At 48.0% G+C, this 16813-nt stretch overlaps 1 protein-coding gene across 7 annotated transcripts in view; it reads right to left on the reverse strand.

The window, feature by feature from the left end:
- Positions 1–1918: 1918 nt before the first annotated feature.
- NRP2 (neuropilin 2) overlaps positions 1919–16813 on the reverse strand; it is an 89166-nt gene continuing 74271 nt past the window's right edge. For 3 of the 7 annotated variants that reach the window (XM_054636203.2, XM_077181302.1, XM_077181303.1), the window contains exons 16-17: positions 5986–6054; positions 1919–5362 (exon numbers count right to left, since the gene is read on the reverse strand). In XM_054636203.2, coding sequence (XP_054492178.2) covers positions 5058–5362; positions 5986–6054 — 374 coding nt within the window. In that variant the 3' untranslated portion in view covers positions 1919–5057. Of the gene's footprint in view, positions 5363–5985; positions 6055–13504; positions 16403–16813 lie in introns of those variants that run through there. The other 4 variants (XM_077181304.1, XM_054636205.2, XM_077181305.1 and 1 more) reach the window with 2 other exon arrangements.

A 16813-nucleotide genomic window follows, 5' to 3' on the forward strand; every position in this document is an offset into this window, starting at 1 on the left:
GTTAGCCTGTCAAAGTCATTGTCCACAGCAGAGCTGGCACCAGGCTTTGCTCAGTCCTGTAGGATGGCTGGTGATAGTGCCAGGCTCCAGGAGACAGAGGCGTTCTTCGGAGAGACAGAAGAGAGTGAGGCAACGGGAGGCTCTACTTGCACCTGCCTGCAATTAATTAATTACGAATCCACTCATTAGCTCAGCCCCATGGCTCCCCTTACTGCCAAGCCCCCAGCTGTCCAGAGAGCAAGTCATTATTTGAAAAGATTTCCCATTAAATCCAAAAGAAAAGGAATATTTGAAAGAAGAAGGGGCAAGAGAAACAGCAAGGGTGCACACACGATTGCAATCAGCTGTAGAGGATGTGCAGGAGTGGCTGGATCCCCATCTTGGAGCAGCCCAAGAATGATGAAATAGATTTCATTAGCCTGAATCAGCCCCTGATTACTCTTGTGCCATGTGAAACACCCCCCATGGCTCCCCACAGTCTGACCTCTGCTTGCAGTGGGTACCTTTGTGTGCATGGCAAATGCACCGGGGCACTCCAGGTCCCACCCCATCCTGCTAGCTCCGCAGCAGCCCTGTCCATGTGCAATCCCGGCTTGTGCGGAAAAAAAACGCCTGAAGATTTAAATTTCCTGAAGTGGGTACCTGCCTCCCCTTGGTGCCCAGGCAGCAGCTTCAGCCCAGCTCACAGGCTTCTAACCTCAGCCAGAGCACACATCAGCTTTGTGGGCCGTGTTTCTATTGCCTGCTTTCTGCTGCCTGCGTTAGCTCCCTCTCACTGCAGTGATTTACAGGCGGTGTTACGGCAGGACAGCTCTGACACTGATTGAGTCGCTTATCTGCCGTCTCCGTCCTGCTCCCTGACAGCCTCTCCCCCAGGTATCAATCTGCACATCAGTTCTTTATTCCTAGGTGAGAGGAGAGCTGTCAAGGTTGCAGCTACACTGTCATCTTCATCTAAGCTGCCAGCCACCCTTCATCACTTAAAGACCCTCTTTAACACAAACGCTTTGGGAGGGGGTCACCGTGTTGGAGATGGCAGCAAAATTTCATTTGCTCTCAAGGTGCTCAGAGCTTGATGGATTGGCTCTTATTTGTCAGGGTGCCCATAAATAAACAAGAGTTTCCAGGCTGTAGGTTCAGCCCCATAGCTTCTCCTTTGTGCAGCCCTGCAGTGGCTCCTGGCTGCCTGCTACAGGGTACCAGGACCCCTGTGAGACACGAGGCCTCCCTAGGCCTGGGGTGCCACCAGGGCAGTGTGACAGAGAAGAGGTAGGGTGGAAAAGACAAGTATGTGGAGCAAGATTTGGCGTTGGGATTTGCCAGGAGTCCTCACTGTCTTTGTGATGAACAGGGCTGAAGCTGAACTGCAGAACACCACCCCATCACTGCCCACTTTAGCAGGTTCATAGAATCAGGACAGGGACATGCTGGGATACCAGCACCTGTACCCTGAGGTAGAGAAACTGTGACAGGCTGGCCCCCACCAGTGCACTTTAGTTCTAAATAATTTTTCTAAATTATTTTTAGCCTAAAACTGCACTGGTAAGAGTGATCCTCTCTGGGATCACTGGCAGCATTAGGCCATGGCACAGGGTGATAGGAAAGGACCTGCATCCACTTTGGGGTTTGCTCTCAGATGCTGCTTTTGGGCCAGAGCAGCTTCCAGCCATCCCCAGCTCTGACAGGAGATGCTGTGTGTGTGCACTGGATCTGTGTTAAAACACCATGTAACCTTGGTGTGCCACACAGCCTGGGGTAATCCAAAGGGACAAGCTGTGCACAGCAAAGGAGAGCAGTGGGCATGGTCCTGCGTGCCTCAAGTTACACCTCATTCTGCTGGGGCCTCTGCTACCCACAGCCCTCTTCAGTTTGGTTTCCTTGTTGCTGCTCTTTCATGAATAAACAAGCCACTGAAACATAATCTCTACCATAATGTTTATTAAATAGTAATTTTAAAAGGTTTTTATACAAATCATATAAACACAGTTTTATTTTTTGTTTTGTTTTGTTTGTTACACCAAAGAATCACAGTAAAAGCTCTTTAAGTCTGTAAGTCCTGGCTCAGCCAGTAAATGGTCAAATACCTTGAACTGCAAACCTTGGAGAATTTCCATTTCTGCATATAATTTCTTAATGGTTTAATTCCCATGCTCACCTCCAGCACCTTCCCACAAAATGAAGTCACCCAGAACTACAGCCTGCCCATTAGCAACATGTCCTGCCGTGGGAAGCGTGTGGAGGCAACAGCCCATTTAAGCACAGGCATTAATGCCGATTTTCTTTTTATTTTCTGAAGTTCACAGAGGGAATTGCAATCAGCAAACCTAATCTATTTGCAGAGGAGGATGCAATGAATTGAATGCACCAATGACCTTTCCCCCCTCCCTGTTGAAGTTACAATCAAACACAGTTTTCCATAGAACAGTAAAGCACCCGGCAGAGGTAAGTGAGGTATTGGCTGTGCAGCATGATCGGCCTTCTCTCGCCTGGCGAGCTCACACGTGGGCCCTGCCCCAGCTGCCAGGGGCCAGCGGGACACACGGGCTGGGCCCGTGCCACCTTAGTGCCAAGGTCAGCAGTACTCCCCTGCCCCAGATCAAGAGATACATTAACACGAGTCAGTCCCACAGAATAAGTCACATACACGATACATACAGAGAATTCACGTGCGTGTGCAAACACACTATTTCTGAATATATCTATATATGAACTCTTCTCTCTGTACGCCTACTAGACACCATAACATCACCTTTTTAATTATATATTTTCACCTATTGTTTGCCTAAGTTGGCTTTTCTACTGTATGGTCCTTTTCCATTCATCCTTCCCCTCTCTGGTGATTTGAAGGGAATGAAATCATTGAGCAGCAGCAATCCAGCTTTGAAATGGTCTGGTACATTTCCTCTCACTGCCTCTGTTTCTTTTGTACAGTAAAATAACACCCCTGTGGAATTTGTCTGTGAAAAACGCCAAAGGAAATAAGGTGATTCGAAAGGAGAATCAGAGACACATTTACTGCTGTTTTTGTCGGGTGCACAGTGTGAATTAGAGAAATGGAGGCTTTGTGTGCGCATCTCCGCGTGTGTACACCCACCGCAGAGGGGCCGATGACGCAGCTGCTCTGCCTGCTCCCCCAGCACATGTGCACCTTTCTCACAGCAGAGAAGGGGTTTTTTCCCTAAAATCTTATTGTCCGAGGGAGCTCTTCATGAAACAGTAGTCAAATGTTCCTATTCCCACAGTGCCAAGGAGTAGCTGTGGCACTGCTCATGTGTCCATGCTCATCTCCTCTCCAGATGTTGCTTGTGTCCCCAGACACCTGGGCTCCTGCACGATGTGTTTGTGGGCCTGGGCAAACTGAGCTTCACAACACATCACATATTTGTCAATAGCAGTTGGTGAGGAAAATAATGCCATCCCCACCCCAAACTACTTGCCAGGTAAAATGTAAAAACCAGGACATGCCAGGTATTACCAAAGAGCCCCTGGAAAAGCAAACCCAGTATGACAGAAAGGTTTCTAATTTATCTATGTGCAAGCTGATAGAGGTGATCCACCTGTACTGAGCTGGAAATGAAGGCATTGCTTTGGGGTTCAGCATTTCAACTCTTTTTTTCTCCATTCAGTTATTTTCATAACACTCCTGTCCCACAGCACAGTGGTAAGAGGAGAGGTACCAGCTGCCACACAAAGTAGCCAGACCATTTGAAAGTAGAAGGACCAGATTTCTGCTGGGGTCTAACCAGCAGAGAGTGGTGAAGAAGAGCATTTTGTGGGGAAGGATGAAGGCCTCACTTGCTTTTTGCTACAGCACTGATCATCAGCTGGAGGAAAAATACTTCTAAGGCACTTGTTCAAAGTAAAAAAAACAACCAAACAGCTCACAGATAGAACTTGGGGGTTTTGCTACTAATCAGGAGCAGCGCAGCTTTGCTCCAAAGGGGATGTGGTGGCAGCTGTTTGGTCCAGCAGTGCTGATGGCACCAGCTCACACCCCCCAGCTCCAGGGACAAGGGGAGCATCAGGAAGGTGAGGGGGTGCCAGTGGGCACCATGGCCAGGCTTCCCAGGGCTGTGGGCATGGCTCCAGCCTCCTTCCCTGTTCATTTTCCCTTCCTGGCACTTTGGAGAGGCCTCAGCACTGTGCCTCAAGTCAAACCCCAAGTGAAGCCCCCTTCCCAAAGCCATTGCCTAAGCGCCACCAACCCGACAGGCTCTCTCTTTCCTTTGCTGCAATTTTCTCATTATAGCAAAAATTAAATGGCAGGCTCAAGAGGGATGGGAGATTCAAATAAAGGCCTTCCTGATGAAGGCCTCTGCTGTTGCAATCAAAGATATGGATTTAATAAATGGCTCTTATTCACAAATCACTTTAAGGCTCTTCAGCTTTTCTCAAAGAGGTGCTTCTACACATAGGGTTTCCCTTCTGTTTTCTTTCTTAATGATTTCAGAAAGCGCTGTTGTTACTGTTGACAGTAAAGCCAGTATCCCACCTTTCCCCTGCTACCAGGAGAAGAAGGAAAGTTGAAGGTAACAACATGCTTCCGTTTTCAGGACCGCAAACTGCAGCTTCCTGTTCTTAGTGTGGAGTGCACAAATCCCTACAATGATATCTGGATGGAGTCTAAAATGGACAGGGGCTCCGTGTGTGTGTGTGTTATTTCTAAAGAAATCCCTCAGCCTTCTCAGCAACTTACCAGAGAAAGGAGGTGGGAAATAACAACCAACATTTAGTTTCTCACATCCAAAAGGTAAACCAGGCTCCCTTACCACATCCAGCCACTCACATCAGCAGAATATGAAGATGAACAAACAAACAAGGGGCTCAGTCCCCCCTCGCCCGGCACAGTCTGGTTTGCAGGAAAGCCACTCGGTCCTGGTGGAGTGTGACCCAGCAGCAAGATCTGATGGCAGGAGCAGTGCCTCTCCCCACTCCTGCTCCCCTCATTCCCTGTTATGGCATTCAGTTCCCATAGAAAATGGCAAAAAAGTACAAAAGTACCCCTCTGCCAGCCCACCTCACCGGGCACAATGCCAAGGGTGATCCCCAGGCACCCATCAGGCCTCCGAGCAGCACTTCTGGTGGTTCATCTTCACCTTGTGCTTGATGCCATCGTACAGTTCGAAGTTGTAGTTCTCCAGCGTGGTGGAGCTCCGCGAGGACAGCCCGGCGTACGAGCACGTGCAGTAGAGGAGCAGACCCGCGCAGATGGCCCCAAGGAGGACACCCAGGGAGCTCATTGCTATGATGGTCACCAGGATGGGATCCAGGGTGTACAGCCAGCTTTTCTCTTTGTCCAGCTTCCCGGTTCCTGGAGAGTTAGTAGAGAACAGTGTGTCGTTCCTATCCGATCCAAAGTAATCTGCAGTGGAACGGGCACTTATTATCCAGGGATCACTTTTTACTTCCCCCTCACCTTTTTACATTTCTAACTTGGAGCTGTGATGGCTTTACAAGAGTTAAAGTATATATAGGGGATTATCTCAACAGGATTCACTAACCCAGGTCTAGAAATCATGTGAAGCACCAAACTGGCAAGAAAGTTTGACACCCTGATTCACTTTTAGACATCAGACTATTGACATAGTGTGCAAGCATTCTAACCCACCAAAACTCTGGACCTTCCAGTGCCACTAGGTTCAAATCAATCTGTCACAGGTCTCAGACTTAATTTTCTTGATTTACAAGTCAAAATGCCATGCAAGCAGCAATTAATGCTTAAAAGATCAGTTTCACTCGTCCTAACACAAATACAATACATTGACTTCGCAAGGTTGCTGGCTGTTGGAAAACAGGAAAAGAAAACCAATGCCTTTGAATGCTAAGCCATCACTTCAATGTATGTTCTCAAGTGTGCTCTAGCTCCTAACAGCACTAAAGTTGAGATTTGTGAGTAATCTGAGCATCTGATACTGAAACACAGGCTGTCACAGCTGAATTGTCCACATGCATATGGACAATGTCCATGTCCATCTGCATACCAACCTGGATCGTCGTTGTCTTCAAAGTCTTGCTCAGAGCTTGGGAATTCATCCTCCATTCTCGGGAAGTTCACTAGAACAACAAAATGGGAAGCACTGTTTGTTAAAAGAGGCCTTCTGGCAGCATCATTGTCACTGCTCACTGGACTGTGAGACCAGCCAGAAGAAAGTAATTGTTAAACTACTACAAGGCTCTTCCTTGTGGAAGGAGTAGGAACTCATTATCTTCCCTTGGCCAAAGTCAATGAAGACTCTTGCACACTTGAGAGAAGAGGATCTTCACACTATGTCACATTTCATAACCACCAGATCACCAGCTTTTAAGAAGAAAAGAGAGTGAGCAAAAAGCAAAGAAATCCGACACCTTGAATAGCACTAAAATATTGTCATTGGTGCCTCCATAATGGCCATAATTCACTATTAACATGCTCATGGGTATTACCCTTACACCTTTGAGTAGGATCTTAGTGCCTGTCATTACTTGCCGCTAATGCTGGATCCATTTAGCACACACTCTACTTTTCATATTTTCCCATATGTCTGACTGGATATAGACCTTCAATGACCCAGTTCCTCTTTGGGTTTCAGATAAATTCACAGTAATTTGAGGAATTTATGTGTCTTCATTATATGTTTTAATACAAAAGCTGGTTGAAAGGGAGAGAGAGGCAAATGGTCATATCTAGGCCCTTATGTTAACATTTCCCTGATCCAAATTCCTTTTAGTGGTGACATCTCTTTCTATTGTTCAGCACAGACCAAGGACTAGCAACCAAATGCACATATTATAATCTGAGCAGAAGTAAGTTATTTTCCTGTGCAGTCTTCCTATCATTTTCTCTGCGTACAGTTACCATGGCTCTTTTCCACTTTTCCAAAAGAAAATGTCTTTTCATTTCAATCTGTGAAGAGTTTTCAAAGCTGACTGTAACTTGGGGTACTCAACTGAGAAGGTGTCTTGAAATGATCAGGAATGCAAAAAATCAGGGACTAGAAAGCGCTAGAAGTCACACCTTGGAAGTAGTTGTGATTGGAACCAAGATTACTTTATGCCTTGTGCCAAAATGGCAAGAAGAGTTTAAAGAGGTTACTTACAAATAACCAAAACTAAAGACTGTAGCTTGTACCTAAAAAGCCACATGCTAAGAAATTACTCAAAACCTTATAAAAGAACATTTCTGCATATTTGCATGGATATTTAGGACTTGAAAAGGCCTCCTGAATTGTCAAATACATTTTTTTGCTATCCCAGACAATGTGTCAGGCAATGCATGCCAGGGACATGTCAAGGTTCACTTCCAGAGCGGGTCTCTGCTGAAATCCATGCTGCCCCAACACCACCTGACCTCTGCTGGAATAATGACACCTTCTCATTCCTCAGGCAGAATTGTATCTGCACCCAAAGAATGAAGGGATTTTTTTGAATTTGCAAGTGAACCTGGCAACAGGAAGACTCACAGCCCAACACCTGCCCCTCCTGCCGATGAGTTCTGCATCGAGTGAGTCAGTTAAGCTGACTCAAGGCTGCTGGTACCTTGTCGAAGAAACACAGGTGCACACTGCTTTCTGTAAATCCTCACTTTAGCGGTGAGTTCACATGATTTCTCAACAGTTCTCGAACTGACAGGCCCAGATGGCAACATCTTAGGGCTGGGAGAACTGCCTGAGGGCCTCTTGCAAACATTTAGATCCAAACATGTGGAAAAATAACTTGTAAAGCATTTCACACGTGGAGACGTCTGAGCTGCTAGTCACCCATTGGAAGACAAACAGTGAGATTTGCCATCCGGGTCACCCACACAACCCTACAGAAACTGTTTGTTGCTCAAAACTGTATGAGCAGAGGTCAAAATTAGATGACAGTCTGCCCAAGGAGTCTATGTGTGGAGAAAGGCTCTTGGAAGTCATTTGACATTCCATATTGTAGCTGCTCTAAATTTTGTGTGAGAACAAGCTAGCAATTTGATCCTTTTGTAATTTCCCAGGGTAGCCTTGAGGGAAAAGCCAGAAATAAAAAAGTATTGGTTAATCAACACTTTCAAAAGAACACCAGTTCTTCCAGCCTGAAAGGAAGGAGCACTGGGAAAACTTGAAAAGAGAGAACATTTATACAAAAAGCCCAGCCTAGAATCTGTTTACTCTTCTAGTGATTTGCTCAATTCCCCATGCTAATACAACTCTTAAGTCCTGCTTAAATGATATCTTCCTACTTGCCTACTTTCCTTCCTCCTCAGGCCCTCATTCTTCTGTTCCCCACATGCCATTTCATTGCTATTTGATTGTATGTTATCATGCAGGGCTCTACACCCTCCGGAAAGCTTTAGAAAAATGTAATTCGACGTTTCTTTTTCCATACTGGGGCTTCTCGAGTCATTAACTGAATCAGCTCAGGCTGTGTGGGTGTCTGTGGGAATTGAAGCTGGTGGTCTCAGTTCAGTTCCTAGTGGAGATGATTTAGAATCCAGCCTGTCACAGAATCTAGCCTGCTGTTTGTCATCAGTTAGCCTCCTTTGGGACAAGTCCCAGCAATACGTTGACAAGTAGAGCAGGCCACAGAAGGCAACTCCCTTAGAAAGTGGTCCCCAGAAAAGCCCTGCAAGCTGGTGGGCAGAATGGGAGAAACATACATCAATCTGTGTTGTGGAAAGCTGCTTCCTTAAAGGGCAGATTTCAGGCACAACTTACCTTGCATTTTAAAAGGGAAAAAGTATTCTGGAGAAAGGTAGTCAAGAAAGTTAGGGGGAAACTGTAATTAAATATGAGGAATTATTTCTCCTGAGTGAAAGGCCATTTTTAAAGCCCATGTGCCAAATGATAGCTGTGAGCACCTAGCCAGTCCTGGCCAAAAGATGATATTAGCAATGATTTTGGAAACAGCCAGATGCCAAGAAAGGCTGTTATCTGTTGGATCTGAGAGCACTGCCAGCTAAAAGGCTAATTTATGGGACCTGGAAAAAGAAAGATAAAATTCTAATCAGACAAGGGCTGATTTAATACCATGTTTGTATGAACTCACATGGAGGGAGAGCAGGAGAGAATTAGTATTTATATAGAGATTAAAGAATTTCAGTGTACATCTGTTTTAAAATAGTAGCAGGGGTGGGAGGGATTGTGCCAGGGTGGATGACAGGGGCAGGAGAGCAGTCAAGGTTCTCTGGTGTCCCACACAGACATAGACACATGCCCATGGCAGGGAAGCTCTCCAAACCTGCCCGAGGCAGCTCACCTCTCCAAAGCTGAGCTCACCATGTCTCATGGCCTGGCACATACTTCCCACCACCACAGGTGCTCAATGCCAGCCCTCCTGCATGGGTTTACCAGCAGCAGCACCACCTCTGGCACAGACCCCCATGCCAAGCCAAGAACTATTGCTTTGGAGAGAACACCCAGCCCTGATTGCTGGAACCTGGACACATTCTTCCAAGGCAAATGACAACTGTCAAGAAAAATAATTGCTGTTTCTTTCCAGCCTGACTTTGTCTGGTTTATGTCCAGGCACCAGGTGCTGCCTCCTGCCAGGTCACTGAGGGGAGCTCAATCACCCTGGGGCAGAGCTCTATCACCTGGCATCTCTCTCTGCACACAGGCATTTGCAGATTATCTGTGGTGTCTCTTGGAGTCTTTCTGGCTGAACAAAATGAGCTTCTCAGCAGGAGATGCCTTTCCCAAACAATATATCAAACTTGCAGTAATTTCCAGATCTTTTTATTGCCTGCCTAGAGCCACTCTGGCACAGGATAGCCTGGCCTGGAGAGCACGCAGGATGCACTCCCACCATCCCTGTGCTCCTGCTCCCCACTTTCTGCAGGGGTCCACAAGCTCTGGGGCTGAAAGCCATGCACCAGGGGATGGGTGCTTTGTGAGCTCTGCTCCTTACAGTCTTCCATTCCCAGTAATATCTGTGGCTGTGCCTGATGGGACAAAAAAAGCAGAGTGTGTAGGAGGAAGAAAAACAAATTGCTGGTTTTGGGGAAATAAGCAGCACATGGTTGTTTCCCCACTGTGGAAAGGACTTGAGGGCAGCCAGCTACACGCTCACCCCTCTCTCCTGCTGCTACCACATCCCTCTTGGCCAGTGCTATCCTGCCCAGTGAAGGGAGTGTAGGAGGTACACTGCTGCTCTGCTGCCAAACAAGTGCCCGTGAGGGTCTGAAACATTAAATGCAGCCAAAGCTAGGAAAACGGGGTCAGAAATTGACATTTCCCAGTCTTGGCATAACGAGACAGAGCCCCGGCTCTGCTCTCATCCTTGCTTTTCTCTCTTTGCTCATTCCCAGTCCTTTTCTCTCCACAGCAATAGTGTGACTCCAACACACATCACTTTGTTTTGACACGGCGGAGCAGCCGCCGTGGCCTCGCCTTGACACCGCTCTGCTTGGCGCAGCGCTGCTCCTCTGGCTGGGAGCCCCGGGGCTGGGGGGGCACCTCCCACCCTCGGCAAATGGAGAGGCACCGCTCACAGCAGCAGCACAGGCTCCAAGCAGAAACACTCCCTCTCAATCCCCCATTGCTCTATTTCCAGCTGAAAATCCACCTCACTTCTCTCTTTCCCACTCCTCCAGAAACACAGGACTACTTTAGTTTACAGAAGGGATAAATCCCTGCCAAATTTCAAATTAAAACAGTGCTTTGGCAACAGTTGAGCATCAAAGAAAGCAAACAAGCTGCCACTCCCTGGCTTGGCCTCCCTCTGCAGTGCAGGAACTGCTGGACCTTATTCTCAGATTGCCTTGGGGCTGCCCTGGTGGCAGCCAACTGTGCACACCTCAGACCACCACAAAACCATTGTCAAACTGAGGGGCATGGATGATCTCTTGCAATCCTTGGGCTTCCCATATGAAGATACGGTGGGAAAGTATGGCTGGGCAGCTGAAGACCCCTCCACCAAAAGCACCTGGAGACATGGAGCCAGGCTGGGTGTTTGGTGTGGAGGTGGCCATGAGCAGGCAGCTATTTCCAGCCGTGGTGCTGCCCTCCAACATCTGGCACCTGGCCCTGCTGAACGCACAGCGGGTGGCCAAGGTGGCTACCCAAAATGAGTACCCTGCCAGTCCTCCCTGCAGCAGACACATCCCCCATTGCAGCCTGACCCCTTCTCCAGCCCTGCTTTTGCACCTCCCCTCAGCAGCGGCACCGGGCCAAGGAAACAGTGATGGTGGCATGTATGTGTATGGCATGACTGTGGCATTACACGGTGAAATCCTCTCCTCTCCCCCTCTCAGCTCTGGAGAACCCAGGTAAGGAGCTGCCATGCAGGTTCTGCACTCTGTGCTGAGCTCACCTACCCCAAACCGAGCGGCTCCTCGGCGAAGGGCGGCACTCGTCCCCGCTGCCACGGAGCTGGGGGAGAAGCTGGCAGCCCTGTGGCATCCTGGTATGTTTATCACCCTCCCCGTTGTTGCTGTTTGTTTTTACAGTGCAGTGGCTAACAACACGATGCCTCAAACTGGCAGTCACGCCTGCAGTTTCTGCTCAGAGCCGCCAAAGCCTGTGATGGAGGAGCTGTGGCAGGAAGCCAAGCGGCTGTCCAAGCTCGCCTCGGGGCCTCGCCTGCTGTCTGCACGCCTCACTCTGCCCCTGACACGGGCTAAGTGGGGGCTGGCCCTGGTAAAGTCAGCAGGTTTTCACAGGGTTTCTAGAGGGACAAAAATCCAAACACAGCCCCACACACAGCCCGGTTTCTACCTTGTTCCCTTGCAGGTGGCAGCATAGGCGTTTCCACCAGGCCAGGAAAAGCCAACTTCACCCCCACAGCCCGGGGACAAGCAGCTCTGGGCACCCTGTGCCAAGTGCCATCCTGCAGGTGCCTGCCCTGGCAGGAGGCTGACCCAACTGTGCGGCTGGTGACTGAGCTCTGCAGCCTGCTCCTGCCCGATCAGCCATCTCAGGCACGCTGACATTGCCAAGGCACAGCACCGCCTTTCCCACGGCACCCTTTGCTTTGCCAGGTCAGTGCTCCCTCTCTCACATCACTGTTAGGCACTGGCTTTGCCCCAGTGCTTACAGAGAGCGCCCATGGACCCCCTCTGCTCCTTCAGCACAAAACCAACTGCAGAGATAAGATAAAAAGATTGACACCATCACAGCACATACCACTAGGGAGCCACGCCCAAAGCCTCCCCGTGGCACACAGGACACAATGCTGTTCCCTGAAAAACAGAGCCCCCACTGCTCCCCCAAAAAGTTTTCCTCTTTTTTTTTTTTAAGTAGACACATAAATGCCTAAAGTTACTGGCAGAAGAGTTTGCATCAAAATCACACTAAGCTGTATTTATTTCCTTAAACAAAGCATGCTAATTTTAGCTGCTTTCTTCCCTAGGATGTGCTGCAGCCTGAGCAGCACCCAACTCTCCGGTCAATCTGTCTGTGGCGCACGTACGGAATAATTAATCCTGAACGATTTCTCCCTTTTCGTCTGTTTACTTAACAGAATTTTTTTCTTCCTTGTTGGGAAGCCATCAGTCACTCTCTCTCCCTCCCTGTTTTTCACATGTGCATATTTGTTTTGAATTTTGCTTGAACAGTCGCTGAAGTGTACAAAATGCAAATTACAAGTGTAATTTGCTTTGCTGTACAATTACAGGGAAAAAAAACCCTCTCCCAAAAAAGCAGCATGGGTACTCAGCTTTGCTTGTGTTTGAATAGCCAGTGTGAGGGATCACATTTGAATTATTTTTTTGTTGATGGCCTGAATTCCTAGTAAAGTCAGGAAGTTTTGTTGCAAAGCTGAGCTTTATGCCAGGGTAAAGAATATGAGAGAAGGAAAATAAAGAGGGAAGGAAAAACCTCTCAAACTTGCAGCAAAATATATTTCACATGAAATGTGATGCTGCTGACTCTGCTGAAGGGGTGAAGGGTGCACATAGGGAAGATGGAAAGCAGAACTGCTGCAGCAGAGGTCCCTGTAGTAACAAGTTGGGAGGACTCAGGTGGAGGGAAAGCAGGGACCTACACCTGTCCAAACACTCACACAGGTCCCCTGCACAGTCTGACACGCAGGAACAGGGACTGCACAGAAGAGGAAAGGAAAGCATTGCTGCTTTCATTATTAATTTTGCTAATGGCTTACCCATTTTTTGCTGAGCTCAGGGAGGGAGCATGCGGCTCAGCTGAGCTGGCAGCCAGGCCAGCCCCAGGGGCCCTGGAAAGTCGGATGTCCTGTCTCCAGGGGCCCCAGCTGGAGAATTTCTGTGTAATCACACTGAGCAATTTAGCACTTAGGCAACGCTGGTGAAATCCCCAAACAATCCCAAGAGTCAGTCCAGCCTCCCCAAACTCCCATAAGGCCTGGTACAAATGTAATGGATCTAAAAGCTGCTGTTAATACCCAATCCTGAGTGCAGCGAGGCAGGGAGCCCACAGCATCTGGGCTGCTGGGAGCTGGGTCTGCACGCAGCAGGAACTGGAGCTCCACTTGGCTAAAAGGAATAGTCCTGATGCTCCAAAGAGTTTTGGAACTCTCCTTTGCTTCAACCCACAGCGTTGTCATTAGCAAAGAAAGAAGAAGAAAGAAAAACCCCAGATATTTGTATAAAAATATCATCATTTTATTACATTCCACACAATACATCTTCAAAGAATTTCAAATTTCCACAAGATATTTTTCACACACAGGCAACTGGGCAATGCTGGGGATGTCAGGGCTCAAGGAGCAGGGGAGAACTGGGAGTAAAAATTGAAGTGACCTTCTGTTTTGTCTTTGGTGATTTTGGTTTAAAAGACAGGGTGCCACATTCTCCTCTCTGACACACCAATGCACACTTGCTAAGTCTGTGGGGGTGAACCTGGTCAAAGTGAAATCGTCTGAACTAGGGAGACTGAGCTGACTTTGGAAACGGGACAATATCATCTGCTGACATGGCTTGGGCTGACTTGAAAGTAAGCACATGCCAGTATTTCACATCTGTTTTAATTTGCAGCTGACCAAGGGGGATAGGAATCCACATCCCAAACCAGATGCACTGCAACACCAGTGCTGTGTGATGAGGAGGCTCACACTGAAAGCACTCTTACCCTGGAAACTCCTCTCCAGGGACCTTTCAATGGCACTGCCTTCCAGGTGGCAGGAGCTCCCTGGGTCTGTTCTGGCCCTGTGGGACAGGCATGTCCCTGCTGCTCTCCAAAACATTGTGGGAGCCAGGCCCAGGTGCCATGAGCACCCACCATACCTAATGTGCTCACCATGGCACATCACCCTGGGCTTTTCTGCACTCCTTGCTTGTTTCAGCCACTTGCTGCTGCAGCTGAGAGGATCCCACTGAAATCTGCTGTGAAACCAGCACGGGGAACTGAAACTGGCTGCACGAAATTAAGGCAAGGATGGGGATAGAGTGACACCCCCATTGACAGAGATCCCCTTGGGATAGGGCTATGCTGCAACAGAGGCCAATACCACTTCAGCACAGTTTGTATTTTTACTTTTTTTCCCAGACCAAAAGGCAGCTCAAGACTGCAGGGAAGTTAACAGAGCTGCTCATCTTGATTCATTTTATGCAATATTAATGGGCAAAGGAGGGATGGGCACTAGCAAGTTTAGAAGGGGGGAGGGAATCTGATCAGTCATCACAGATGGACACAAACAAGATGGAGAACCTTGCTCACTGGAGGTACTTTTTTTGCCTGCAAACAGATTAGGGTTAAAAATTCAAACCACTTTTGCATGTCATCATTCAGTAATTTATATAAGGCATTTCCACTACAATACACTGGGCCATTCAACAGTCAGAGGCATGTGGAGGCTCCTCCTTGCCTCCCCAGTTAAAGCAGCAGCAATAGCTGGGCCCCCCAGGTGCACTGGCTGGGCTTGGCTTGCTAGATGTTACTGGTGCTCTAAGAAGCAGAACATTAGCAAACGCAAAACTGACATTCTAAAAAGTCAACGGGCAATTTTTATGATTCAGCAGCTATGGATTGGGCAGAAGGAAAAAAATCAAACCCAGAAAAGGGAACTATACTTCTCCCTTGAACATTTCTAGCAGAAAGACAAGGAGGAGCCCTCTCCCCCTTCCCTGTGTAAAAGCAAAACCATCAGCACCCAAAGTGAGGATACTTATTAAATAAATAAACCTTCAATTCTCAAGAAACTACAGTATTTAGCATCCACTAAGACCTGCTGAAGTCTACGTGTTACCCTAAGGCTGGCTTTAACAGATACAAACAAAACATTCATTATGAGCTTCTCTGATATAAGGCAACTTTAAATAGATTCACTTGCAGGTGGGGGAAGAGGAGGGCTTCCCCTCCCTCTTCCAAACAATGGCTGTGTTTTCATGTTGGCTGCAGAAAGAATAAAATGGAGAGATCTCTTGCTTTTTGAATGTCTATGGACCTCTCTGGATTCTTCTAGCCACCTGAGGCGGACATTCCTACTGTCCAGCCTGGCCTTTTCTCAATTTGCACCCAAGACATTAACACTATCAAACAAGAAACCCAGCCAAAGCTAGATAAGGCAACAAAAAAGCATTGCTCTCTTCCCCAGGTAAACAAATCAGGGCATTCACCATAAACACGTCCCAGACCTTCCAGAGAGGAGGTGGGAAGGAGGGAAAATTAACAACAACAAAAACAAAAATAAAAGCATTCCCTGTGCAAGTAGAAGCAACAACAAGCAAATTAAAAAGGGGCTGTTTCTAAATATACATTCAGTCAGTCAGACACACACAGTCCCATGCACACTCACACACGCAGGTTTAGCACATGCACACGAGCCTCACACACAAGCTTCCAGGCTCACCATCAGGTTCCCTTGCAGGTTGCCTACGGGGAGGAGAAAAAAATCCCAAAACCCAAAGAAGCTGACCAACAACAAAAAAAACCAACTCCCCAAACAAACACAACAAAACAAAATAAACCCCCACCTGACACCCCAGGTATCTTTGAAAAGTAATAGAAAGGGAGTGTTCACTTTTGAAGTGAAGGGGCGGTGTGTCTCTTCTGGCGATCCAAGATGCAGCATTAGTTTAGAGTTTGTAAAAGATCTGGGGAGGGCTGGGGGACGGAGAAGGGATGGAGATATCTAAGAGTTCACACGTATGCTAAGTAAGGAAAAAAGTGCAAAACTGAGGCAACGTATTTGAAGTCTTAGTTTCTGTCTGTCTGTCTGTTTTGTGTTTTGTTTGCTTTCTCGTTCCTGTTCGGCTCTCAGCAGCGCAAGCTGGGGTCTTGCTCTAGTTTTATGGTTAGGGTGGGCTCCACGGCCACAGGGGCCCCGTTGGCATAGTGGGAGGTTTTGTAGGTGATGGAGTGATCACTCTTCTTGGCCGCATAGCGGAACCGGTGGTAGTGGAGCACAAGGGCCAGCGCGACGGAGACCAGCACCACAACAGCACCTCCGGCGGCAATAACGTAATACCAGTAGGCTGGGATGGGCTGCACTGACACCGTGTCCACTGTGGGCTCGGTCCCTGGCAGGAGGGTTGCCCCTGGGAAGGAGACACAGAACAGGGTTTCTAGGTGGGAGGCATGCAGACGCACAAAAAGAAACACACATGCTTTCAAGAGTACAGCACGGAGCAACACGAGGTCCCACAGCCGCCTCCAGATACAGGGCGTGCTCCTAGGGGAGGGCACAGACTGGCATTTGCTGAGCCCACATTTTCAAGGGCCTTTCCCTTCCCTTTTAATTAATCAGGCTGCCTGGAACGCAATACAAATTCCATATGCACTATTATTACTGTTATTTTTGGCATCAATGAATGTTTTTTCCCCTTCTTTATTTTGGCCATCTCCAGATCAGCCACCTGGTTTTGTCTCCACATGGCAGATGTTGTCAAGCAGTGACAGAACACATCACGTTCGTAATTGGAAGTAAAGCATAATCTCAGATGGCTGAG

Source organism: Agelaius phoeniceus, chromosome 7 (assembly GCF_051311805.1).
Source record: "Agelaius phoeniceus isolate bAgePho1 chromosome 7, bAgePho1.hap1, whole genome shotgun sequence".
NCBI lineage: Eukaryota > Metazoa > Chordata > Aves > Passeriformes > Icteridae > Agelaius > Agelaius phoeniceus.